At 24.7% G+C, this 13,095-nt stretch overlaps 2 protein-coding genes across 3 annotated transcripts in view; one reads left to right on the forward strand and one right to left on the reverse strand.

Moving 5' to 3' along the window:
- The window catches only part of LOC112689555, a 77,369-nt gene that overhangs the window by 7,240 nt on the left and 57,034 nt on the right, over positions 1–13,095 (reverse strand). For both annotated transcript variants that reach the window (XM_025563328.1, XM_025563327.1), the window contains exons 4-6: positions 2,877–3,139; positions 2,312–2,529; positions 670–825 (exon numbers count right to left, since the gene is read on the reverse strand). In XM_025563328.1, coding sequence (XP_025419113.1) covers positions 670–825; positions 2,312–2,529; positions 2,877–3,139 — 637 coding nt within the window. The remainder of the gene's footprint in view (positions 1–669; positions 826–2,311; positions 2,530–2,876; positions 3,140–13,095) is intronic.
- Positions 5,648–7,786, forward strand: LOC112689557 (small nuclear ribonucleoprotein-associated protein B). Its single transcript, XM_025563330.1, has 6 exons — positions 5,648–5,836; positions 6,390–6,483; positions 6,540–6,827; positions 7,148–7,273; positions 7,349–7,438; positions 7,496–7,786. The coding sequence occupies exons 1-6, from the start codon at positions 5,834–5,836 to the stop codon at positions 7,522–7,524; spliced, it is 630 nt and encodes a 209-aa protein (XP_025419115.1). The 5' UTR covers positions 5,648–5,833; the 3' UTR covers positions 7,525–7,786.

Here is a 13,095-nt window from a genome sequence, read left to right on the forward strand (position 1 = left end):
AAACAGTTTAAATTTTAATTGAGTGTTTATTGAAGTCTATCCTTTAAAAAAACTGAACCATCATATACGATTGAGCGACGGCACGCAACAATTCATATTAAGAAAAATTATCATTGGTTATTATACTATGGTTCTTTTCCGATTTGAATTTTAAATTATTATAACTTTAATCAATTAGAAGTATTAAAAATATGAATTATAATTTATAATTTATATAGTTGAATTTATCCATCCTCTAAAGTTCAGACACTAAAGATAACGAGTTATTTTTAGTTTATTTTTTTAGTTTGTATCACATAATTTATCATATATAGACGTTACAAATGCAATATTTATTAAAAGTTTTTGTTGTTGTTGTTATTGAGTTAAAATGATTAATAGGTATATAATACTAAATCGGATTCAAAAAATAGTTTTTAATTTTTATTTTTTAATAAAAATCATGTTCACTATAGATTACAATTAGTTTTTATTTTATATGTCATGATTATTGTAATATTATTTGTATTTTTTTTTAACAGTTTTATTGTATATAGTTTTTATATTTATAAATTTTAAATAATAGTCCTAATTGTACACATTTATTATTTATATTGTGGACCATGTGATATAAAACAGTATTTAAAATGTTAATACTTAACAGTCTATTCATAAATATTAATATCTTACCTGCTGGAGACGTAACAAACTCTACAAATAAATCTTCACTAGTACCAACAATTGAATGTGGGAATTTTCCCATACCACAAAATGTTCCAATCTCTGGACTTGAAGCATTTTTACCATCATATATTTTAATATAATCATATGGACAATATTCTGCTCCTAAAATATACACATTTTCATTATAGATCTTTAAATATGATTATTATTACAGTAATTTTAAAGTATCATCCCTGTTAAATCTCTAATCTTATTAAATACTATAGAAAAATTGATGAAGATTTATAAATAATTCAATAGATTGTCGTCAATATTCGTGAAAGTTATAAGTTATGAGGTTATATGACATATTACCAACATTACACTCTAATAAAATAAAAATAACCTAAATAAAATGGCTTATGATTCATCAGCATTCAATTCTTAAATCATGTATTACTAAATTACTTTACACTTGATGTTAAGTATTTTAATTATTTAATACTATATGCAAAATTATTTCAGTTTTCGTTCCTATAAATAAATTACTTACTCACATAATCAAAAAATTATATATTTAGGGTACCATTTATGTTTAATATCAGTTAAAATAAATTACTAAAGCTGCATGAAGCAATTGGCTATCAACTTATCTCATATATTCTCTTTCATTTATAGATTGTAAGATCTATCTAGGTTGACTAATGGCCTAGCCAGGAAAAAACTATCAGCCTTATTTATAACGTATAGGCTTCGAATTCTATTTCATAAGTACACTTGTATCATTCAAAATTGTTTGATATTGTTCTGTCAAATGTTAGCAATTAAACTCATTAGACTAACTTTTAATTTTGATTACGCGAGTTATTATTTTTTGGACTGTTATTTTTATTATTACCTATAACTTATCACTAAACAAACAGGTTATTAATATTAATTATACAAACAATTGTTATAACACAACGCAATTTTTATGAAAATTTTAACTGTAAAATTTGACTAAGCCATGTTTTGCTAATATAAAAAGCTAAAATATTTTGGCATCCTTTTTCACAATTATATAATGTTTGTATAGTAAATTGTAGTTAAGATTTTGTTTTAGAAAATTGACAATTCGGCGTGTTGTATAGGCAAAATAATTACATAACTGTAAAGAGGTAATATTGTATATTTTTCTTTACAAATATAATACGAGTATAAATGGTAATGAAATATTTATAATAAAAATGTATTTTATTATTTATTCCCTTGTTATCAAAGATTTCTAATCGTTAAATATGAATTAACAATTTAGAAAATTATTTAATTTAAGTAGTTATTTTATGCTTTTATGAGTATTAAGTATAAAATGAAATATGCGTTTAAATGTATATAAACTAATGGTAAAATATTATATATGAAGCTAGTATAGTTGGATGAATATAATTATTTCTTTGTAATTATTGCTTGGCATAAAGACTGAACGAATAAGTAATAATTATCTAATGTTATAAATTTATTTATTTGTAATCTTTAACTTATTTGTATGCAATTATATATTTAGAATATAATGTATTATATTTCATTTGCATAGTATATGCTACTATAAAGTATACAAAAAAATAAAAATAAACGTTTACTGACAGAATGTTAAAAATAAAAAAAGTAATGGTAATAAGTGGATACCTACCGGAAGTGATTGGTCTCATTGGACATGTGATTATATTTTCACATCTCTGACCGTCAACATTGAATTCTTCGTTTTGTATATAGAGCTTAATAAACTGATTTTTAGTATTTAGCCAATAATTGCATTTCAGATTTCTCGGATACACCCCTGGATACGCCGGACTTTGAACATAGCATGTTTGTAGTCGACATTCTTTAAATGTCCTATCACAATAACTCCTGCAATTAATTTCAAAATTACATGACCGATTATAACAGTTGTTTGAAACAAAAAAAATATTAAATCCATAGTATTCACTCAATATTACTAATGGTTAGTGTACTTATCTACATATAATTATGATTAAAGTTGATAATAATTTTAAAAGACTTAATTTTTTTTAAAGAACCTAATATTTTAGATAGACATAATGAATATAAACTAACTAATACGAGCAGTAAATATTTTCACAAATATTCAAAAATACTTGTCGTTTGGATAAATATACTGTTTAATTTGTTTTCTTTGTTCAAATACTTATTTGTATATTTATTGTTATAAAATACTTATTTCTTATTGTTCTAACCCTGGATTTAGTAAGCCCCTTCTATTAGGGTAGAGTTCCGGATGCTGTCCATATCGTAAGTATACTTGAGTTTCTTGTTCTGCTCTCGAATCAAAACTATAATAAGTTTGATCTGTAAAGTTATTTGTCTGAAAAATAACTCGAACTGAACTCGTTTCTGATAAAAATGTTTGAGGTTGTTCAATTTCGCCACAGTACATTCCTGGTAATTCTTTTTTAGATGTAATTGTTGCTGCATTACCTTTTCCTGAATGATCAAGAATCTTAAATAAAAAAAATAAAAAATAAATTAAATTTCATGCAATTTCAAGTAAAGTAATCTAAGATTATTTCTTATACATTTAAGTTTTATTTTTAATATTAGATGGTATTGTAAATAATATATATATGTATTGTTGATAATTGATATTGTATTATTTTCCTTAAAGGCATATTTTAAATTTTAATATAATTATATCTTTAATAATAGTTTTTATAGGGTTGTTTTAGGAAAAATTATAATACGTGTATACTATATATACCATTATGTATAATATTATCTGCATCCAGAATTAAAAACATTGAAAAATTCACCTTGCAATTATATGGTGTAAATGATATTGGTGTAATTAGTGTGCTGTAGTGTAAAATTAATGATAATAATTATATAATTATATATTTTTAAAATAAAATACAAAAAACAAATAAAACTGTAAATTACAAAATCACAGAAGTTTGCCTAAAGATTGAAAAATAAAAGTAGAGGAACTAATTCCACTTGTCTTTTTTCTTTAATTATTTATTTCAAGTCTTATTTCAAGCATTGGTGATAATCAGAAGCTTATTTTTTATTTTTCTATGAATTGTATACTATTATTATTTGTAGAGCATATATATATATTATTAACATATATATATATTTAATAACTTATATTGCAAAGCGAATAAAAATTACATGAGAAATGTCATGAAGAACATGATTAATTTGAACAATTGAAGTAATTTGTTGTTTGTCTTATGTGACTATATCATACTGTGTTATAAATACAATTAATAAACATAAACTTTTTAACTAAACACATTTACAATGGAAATTGGAATCAAGAATAAGATAAGGAAACTATACACCAATTGAGTAGATTACGTTTACATTATTTATTTTGAAATGTCAGGGTTTTTTTAAGGTTTCGATTTAAGTCATGTGTAAACACTTCGCTACTTTGGAAACTCAACAAAAAAATGTACCATTTGAGTGAATTATTGTAGTCCTCGGGGGAGCCATAAAGTTCACAATTGTTGAAACTTAAAAGAAACTATCTGAAAATCAACTAGAGTTTACGAATTTTTTATTTTCTTATCATGATATGTTCAATAATTTATCTAAAGTATTTACGAATCGAAATTTTTTTCCTGTTATTCACAACATATTATTAACATAGAATACAAATAATGTGGCTTACATGTAATTATTTATTTTTAAAGAGAAATCAAATATCTTAAATTGTTACATGAGTATCGAAGGAAGTTAAAAATTAGCAACGTTAAGATTAGCAAAGATAATAAATTATATTTTTGAGTTGAAAACTGATATAATAATTTTTCCTAATAATTTAATACTCTTGTCTACATTGTTGTATATGTAATTGTTTAAATATAGGTGTGCAATTTTTCTAAAATAATGAAAATAATTTCTTGGATATACATATGTGCATATTTATGTATGTTTAAGGGTGAACAATTTTTTCTAGATGTTTTTTTTTTAATTTACTGTTTTTTGTACTGTACAATTTGTACATCATATTCGTAAGAAGATAAAATAATGTTGTTAGTAGCAAGTAGTAGTTATTGTAATATCACCATTCATCACGACCAATGGTTCAATGGAATTACTATGTACTAAAATATACATCTTATATATCTTAGTCCGTGGAAATTACTTATGTTATGACGTTCAAGGGACTGGAAAAAATTGGTCACAATAACTAATGTAATTATAGTTCATTACCACGAAATTGTTAATATCATTAAGAAATATAATGTACTACTCGTGTGCAATAGATATACTTATGTAAATATTTTTATTTAAAGCAACTTGAATTTAATAAACATCATAAAAAATTAAATAAATTTGAATTAGCTTATATTAAAACACTATTATTACTCAATCTTATAATATATTTCAAAATCTTTTCAAAATCTGCAACTTAGTGGGTATTAGTTTTTTTATTTAATTTAAATCATAAGAGATTTTATTTCCATTTTTTCTTTTAATACTTCTCATTAGTGTAAATATTGATGAGAAATATTTATTATTATTATATAACCAATGTTATAACTCGATAAAAACATTTTGTAAATTGTTATTTATCACAACTGGACTCAAAAAAATTATACGAGCAATATGAATATAATAATTGTACGTGTTATAAATAAAATTCTACAATAGATAAGATATAATTTTCTATTTAATTCATAGTAAACGAATCTACAATAATGTAAATCTTACATATGATCATTCAATTTTGAAAACCAACACAAGCTACAACCAAAATAAATTAGCATGATATACAAAATGGGAATTTTACCAGGAATATATTCAGTATTAAAAACTAACTTAAATATTTATTCGCGTGATATACCAATGTTTTAATATAAATAAATGTTACTGTATTTTTAATTGTGACGATTTACAATAATTCTATCGAATGAAGGAATATTATGGGCTTGTGTTGGTCACCCTGCTAAGTCGTTTCCGTAATCCACAGTGCGGCGAAGGCACTACGTATCTTAGTTCTAGTCGGTCAAGCTGCCGACAACGTTTGTTTTGTTTACTGGTCAAGTGAAATATGCTCTCACGATTTTAAACGTTTGTGATAGATTTTTAATTATTATTTAAATAGTAAATTGTGATTAACTAATATTAGTAAAAATTCCTGGTATTTTTTCATTTATTGTTCTGTGACGTCCTCGCCGTAAACATGGTGAGTCTTATTTACTATACTTATTAAGTCTGTTAACCTAGGTTCAATGTTTGAGAAAAATATCTCATGTTAAGTATCTACCTACATAATAATCCAATGGCGAGATTTGTAATATAATGCTTGTATTTAATCATTTTTTAAAAGTATTTCATATTTTTATGTTGAGTTAATTTAGTTTATATTTAACGATACCGTGCGATGGAATGGTCTGGTAAATATCTATTGGGAGTTCGGTAGATTTACTAGCAAACGTGTCTGTATTTCGGCCAGATTCAACACTTTATGAACTAATTAGCTTAGACTGAACTCAAAATAATAATCTTTGATTTGTTGTGTTTACTTAAATTTTAATCAACAAAGTAATTGACTCTAGAACTAAACCTAATTTAAATTAATAAGGTTAAACATTTATTATAATTTGTTTCTTTATGGGTTTAGTTAAACAGTAATATTTCATCCATTACAAGGATTTGGTGTTATAGATAATCTTATATTTTTTAATGATAAATGTTTTCATTTGGAATTAATGTTGAATAATTTGTTTTTATTCCAGCCGGTCACAAAAAATAATAAAATGATGCAGCACATCAATTACAGAGTGCGAGTCATCTTACAAGATTCTAGAATGTTTATTGGCACATTTAAAGGTAAGCAAATTTACATGTGATATTAGATTGGTTTTACATGTATTCTTTTTTTTTAGCCTTTGATAAGCATATGAATTTGATACTGGCTGATTGTGAAGAGTTTCGTAGATTAAAAAGTAAAGCTAAAATACCAACGATACCTTCTGAACCAAGAGAAGAAAAGCGAGTACTTGGTTTTGTTTTATTACGAGGTCAAAATATTGTATCTATAACTATTGAAGGACCCCCACCACCAGAAGAAGGTCTTCCTAGAGTACCTTTACCAGGTGGAGGTGGTGGCCCAGGATCAAGTCGTGCTGCTGGACGAGGAATGCCTTCTGTTTTACCTTCAGTAGCTACACCAGGTAATATATTTTCAAATTTAAATTTCAGTTATTTAAATTTTGAATTTTTAAGATAAATTTATTTCTGATAATGATCTCAACACATTTAACTGGGCTTTGGTTATCAATTTCTTAAATAATAATTAAAAAAAATATTTTCTTACATTTTTTATTCACTCCATTTAAATTATAATAAACCAAATAAAAATTTAAGTATCAAGTATTCTTTTAAAACTTATTTAAGTCTGATACTCGTGAACATATTGACATATTTTATTTTTTTGATTGTCAATCATGATTTCAATTTGAATATTTAAATTATTTTATTATAACTTTATTAGGCTTACAAGGACCTGTGCGAGGTGTTGGAGGTCCTTCACCTGCTGCTATGGCTCCAACTAGAGGTGCTCCTGCTCAACCTCCAATCAGAGGTCCACCAATGATGGCTCCTCCTCCAGGCATGATGCGTATGTGACATTTAATACATTTTAATAACATTTTTTTTATTAAAACATTTGTTTATACATAAAATTCTGTTTTAGCTGGTATGCCACCAATGCCTGGTATGGGTAGAGGTGGACCGCCACCAATGCCAACTAATAACATGCGTGGACCTCCACCAATGATGAGAGGTAAGTGATTTCTAATATTAATGTAAGGATATTATATCTTATCAATAAATTTTTTAGGTCCGCCTTCTGGTCCAAGAGGTTATTAGTAAGTGGTTCAAATATTTTTGCCTGAAGATTTGATTTAAGTAAATATATAATCATGGTATAAAATTCTACAACTTTATTACCAATTTCACCAAATATTGTATAACTCTTCCCATATTTCATATAAATATTTTAATTCCTGGTAATAAATGCATTTAATGATTATATTGTCCGATTATAATATTTTTACATTGTAATGTATATTACAAGAATAAAGTATGTGTGTAAAACATGAAATTTTACACAACAACGAGTATCTCTTTATTTTGGAGTTTTTTTTTTTAAAAAAAATTTTGGTTAAGTATACATATTTTATTTATAATTGGTTCAACTATTATATACATTTTCAAGTCAATGATTTAATTTTTAGAATTTTTAATTAATTTCTTTTATGTGCATGATAAGCTTTTATTTACTTTCTTTGTTTTGTAAATAAATGAATTTAAGTACTCACATATTTGTTGTAATGTTATTTTTAGAAAATAATTGTTGTTATCTTTAGATTAAATTATTAGTTTAAAAATAAGTATTGCAACAAATTGTAAACATTTATCATAAATAATATTAATATTTCTATGTTAATTTATTTATAACATTTGTAATAATTAATTTAATTTTGATAATTTTCTTTGATAATCTGATATTAAAATAAAAATAGAATAGCCTTACTATAATTTTTTAAATTAGTGTTTATGAACATAGTAACAAATTTTTAGATCAACTGGAAGCTGAATAAAAATTTGATTAGGTATTTTGGCTATTTTAAAAAATATGTATAGTATGAAGTAAACATTTTAAGTATTTCTTAGTTTCATTAAATAATATATTTTTAATTTGCCATAAATGCATTTATTTTTATATACTTAAGACTATGAGTTATAACTATTTAACATTAAACTATTTTTTAACATAATTGATAACTATGATAATTCAGTAAATGACATATTGACCATGTTGTGTTAAAAATGACCAAATATAGGTAAGTAATACTGTAGTAACATTATTATAGTTAATTTTTTTCAACCATTATTACAGAGAAGCATTTAACTATATTTGTCTTAATAATTACATATAAATCTATCAATTCAATAGGTTAAAAGAAAGAATAATAATTAAGATAATAAAGGATTGAAAAATGTAAGAGTAAGAAAAATATGGGTGGAACAGATTCTAGAGAAAACATTTATGGAAAATGTAAAGACAGTTGAAGAGTAAATAAGAAACATAAAGAGGTTATGACTGTAGTAAGAAAAATGTAATTTTATGGAAAACAAAGAATTTTTATAGTGTACATTATTAGGTAGTGTATAATGAAAACGAGATTGGTGGTAATTATGATTTTGTATAATGGTAGTGAACGGAAACATTTGATTGCAAAGGTATGCAAGGAAACATTTTTGAACAATATAAATATCCTAAAAAATTTAATTTAGGATATTTTTAAGATCTATAATATTGAGATCATAAATTATTTAATACTACTAAATAAAAATAGGAAAAAAAAATAATACATGTACACAATTTTCATTCATCAAAAGTCTAAGACTGTAAATGAAACATAAAAGTGTTTACACTTTACTATTCTTGAATTTAGAAAAATATACTTTTTAGTATGGGAAATATACTTATCTACCATTTTTAAATTAAAAAATAAATTAAATTATTAAGGAATTGATTTAATTAGAATTAGTATAAAGATACATGTCTAAAATTAAAAATGGCTTCATTAAAAATTATAACTGCTATTTACATTTATACATTAGGGTACATGAGGGTAAATATATAAATATATTAATAGTGATATGATAATCAGAACTGCTTCTAACTCATTGTATATTTCAGATGAAGGAATCCATAATAAAAAAACTTTTATACCTAATTTATAAAACAAAATATGGTCCTAATATTAAACACCTGCACAGTATCAATAAAATGTATATAAAATAATGTATTATATTTAAACTTTATACTAGGTGTATCTTTTAATTTTAACTAAAATATCGGTTGCAAATGAGGATAATAATTTTATGTTCCTACTAAGTTCCTACTAAGCTTTACAATAGAGTAAAATATAGTTGGAATTTATATTTTGTTAAGTATGGAGGAAGGGGGAGGGATTGTATGCGATGCGAATAGCAAAGGAAAGTCGCCCATCTCATTTTCCGATCGAAAATTTATTTATTTTAAGATTTTTCAAGGAATTTTTAAGTTATAGCAAATTGGCCATGTAAATGAATTTGACAGTATACTCTATGAAGTATGTAATAACATTTAAACAATTGTATTCATACAAATTATAATTAGTATAAATAATTATAAATTTATTTTAATAAATGTTATAACTGTGCATACATTTAGTAGGTATGACATTTATTTAAAAAGTTAATAACTGTAAATTTTAACTATGCATATAACTTATACGTCTTGTCCTATATTTTTATTAGGGAAAAGAAGAAAAAATAAATTCACTTTAAATAGTAATTGAATAAGTTGGGTACACTTGGATAATACGACTATATGTTATCTTAACATCTTCGCATTTAATCGCTGCTTTAACCTCAGAATCATAAAAATTAAAAATAAACATTAAAAGAGAAAATACCCTTTAAATATCGTTTATGTTCACACATTTCTAAATAAATATGAGAAAAATAAATTTCAGAATTAGAATAAACAATAATAAATATGAAGATTGAATAATGTTTAAAATGGTAAATAAATAAAAGCGAAGAAAGAAAAATATTTCAAATGAGTCGTCTAATGCAGCGTTTTTCAATCTATGGGTCGTGACCCAACATTGGGATGCAAACTATTTTGATTGTTTGCTGTTCTTAAACTAATAACAAGAAAAATATCTTAGTAATCAAAATATAGTTATATATATCAAAATTAAATGTTGCTGTATTTTGTTAAAGCATATGATAAAATTCCTTCAAATACAATGATTAATAATATTATTATATTAAAGTGTACTAGGTTTTTTTTTTTTTGAGGATTGTCCACTAATATTGTCACTTAACACAAAGTGTGTTTATAGGTCACCTTAGCATAAAGTTTGGGAAACACTGATCTAATGTACATGTACTCGTATAACAAACCTTTGTACAATACATGGTTTTAAAAATCGTTCTCCGTAGTACATGAATTAAATTAGATTTCCAACATTTTTAGTTTATTCACATATCTATCACATTCGATCAGTAGATAGTAAGTATTGTTATAATTATTTTTATTTTTATTTTTAGTTAAATTAAAATTTGTAAAATCTCAACGAAACTTTGTTAGTGTTATATTTTTTTCTCATTACAAAAATTGTACAAAATTAGATGTAATACGTTATTATACATAATACAACAAAATGAAAATAATAGAAATTTTAAATAATAGTAATAAGTAATGATATTGGTAATAATATGTTATCACAATGAAAGTGGGTAGGTAATATCATAGAACAAATTATTAGCCTGTGGTAATATTAATAGGAAATATAATTGATTGAGATATTTATTTAAAGCGAACGTAAAAGATTAATGATTTTTTTTGGAGAGACGAAAATATGAGAAAAATTAATATTTATTGAACTATTCAATAATTTGATTTTAAGGAAAAGGTATAAAAATAGAAGACGGAATTAAATTTTTTTAAATTGTTGTTAATAGAAGTAATAATGGATTAATTATACCTTTAAAATTATCGAGAAATTTTAAAATCGAATTTTCGGGCGTCGCTAAAGATGTTGTGTTGGCAGTGATATTGGCATATGATTGTTGTTGTTTTTGGTTTGAGCTAAGAGTGACATAACTTATAAGTGGTATGGTGAAATTGAAAGCGGAATAATGATGTAATTTATCTATTTGATATTTATTGTGGTTAATCATAAGTTTTTTATACACTGAATATATTTTATATGAGGTTGTGTGCAGTTCTACACATAGAGGACACTTGGTGGGTTTTGACAGTGATATGGTATATTTCAATGTGTAGTGGTAATCTCCATATTTGACAAAACGAGGAGACTGGTGGTAAAAATTCCTTGAGTGAAGGTAAGCTTGACAATCATGGAATTGTAGAGGAGTGAGTATTTTCTTAGGAACCTATTTTAATTTTGGTGTAAAGAAGTTAAATTCTGATTTGAAAATATTATTATTGTTATTAACAACTATTAAATCGATGTGAAATAAAAGTAATGGGCATTTTATGATACAAATATATACTATTAATTATTCGAATAACTTCGTGACTTATATCTGTTTAACTGGATTGTAAATCTTCAACAGTATGTGGAGATACCTGATGAATATGGTGTATGGTTTCAACTGTTTAGGCAAGTAATTCGATTTGCTCAATGTCGGTTAGGTACTTATAAACTAAATTCTAATTAGTTACGCCATCAGTGCGAATAGACAGGTGTTTTGAAGTATTTTTAAAATATATATCCGACGAATTTATAAGATCAAATAATACCTTTTTGAGAGTGGAAATTTCATATCTTTTACTTAGATAAAAAGAAGGTGCAATAGAAAATTTTCTTAGAGAGAATTTCACGTATATGGGCTGTGTATTGCATTGGTCTTGAGATTATATTGCGAGGAGTGGAGTCGTTCGAGGGCTAAATACTTTCTGATAAATTGCAATGTCCTCTAAGAGAGATTGTGACAAAAACTTTGCTTTTTTTTGTCATTATTATTTTATGAAGATCTTGATGAAGATAGATTGCGTTTAGAAAAAGTTCGAGACATGTTTGGATTTACATTAATTTATATAGACTCATTGGTGAAATATAAAATATGATAGTGGACGAGCGCAATGAATATCTGTTTACGAGTATGTTGTACGATATATGATAATTGCAAATTTTATTTTATTAAAATAAATTAAATGATTGTTTTAGAATTTAATTTACATAATATTATAATGATTGCGTGGCATTCTCTAACGCTTAATAACGTTAACATAACCTGTCCGTTACCGCCTCATAAACATTAAATATTCATACTTACGTTCATCTTAACTGTAACAATTTATTATATTGTTACAATTTTACAATAATTCAAAAATCATACTGTAATTTTTAGAATAAATAGTGCATATTACAGCACTTATACTGGCTTCATTTATTATGGTTGATTGTAATCTTCTAGGAAGTATGATAAAAAATATTTTTGACCTAATCATAAAAGCTATCTAAACCCATAGACAACTGGAATTCCTTTTGTACCATTCATGGAATTTAAAAATGTTCTTTAATAATTATAATTGTATTTGATATTTGATATTTGAATTTCGTATAGCATACATTTTACCAGTTGTGAATAAAAACCTATTTTATGTGTACACACAATATCTTTTATAACATTTAATCAATCTCATTGAAAATAAGAAATGTATAATTTAAGATAAATTCTGTGGTTTTTTCTTCGTTGTTTTTATTTTAGTTGAGCGGTTTTTATGCTTAAAATTCCCTTTGATCATTATTTTTATAGTAACCATATAGAAAAAATAGATATAATTTCTCTTTTATCGATAAAAGTACTTAACAATCGAGACAACAATCGTAACAAACCGAACTGTGT

This window comes from Sipha flava, unplaced genomic scaffold (genome assembly GCF_003268045.1).
Source record: "Sipha flava isolate LNK unplaced genomic scaffold, YSA_version1 44_pilon_pilon, whole genome shotgun sequence".
NCBI classification, from domain to species: Eukaryota; Metazoa; Arthropoda; class Insecta; order Hemiptera; family Aphididae; genus Sipha; species Sipha flava.

Excerpts from the sequence above, each read along its gene's own strand:
- LOC112689557 (XM_025563330.1), top strand. Across the intron at positions 7,274-7,348 it reads TCCTCCTCCAGGCATGATGC|CTGGTATGCCACCAATGCCT; the intron begins GTATGTGACATT and ends ATTCTGTTTTAG. Across the intron at positions 7,439-7,495 it reads ACCTCCACCAATGATGAGAG|GTCCGCCTTCTGGTCCAAGA; the intron begins GTAAGTGATTTC and ends TAAATTTTTTAG.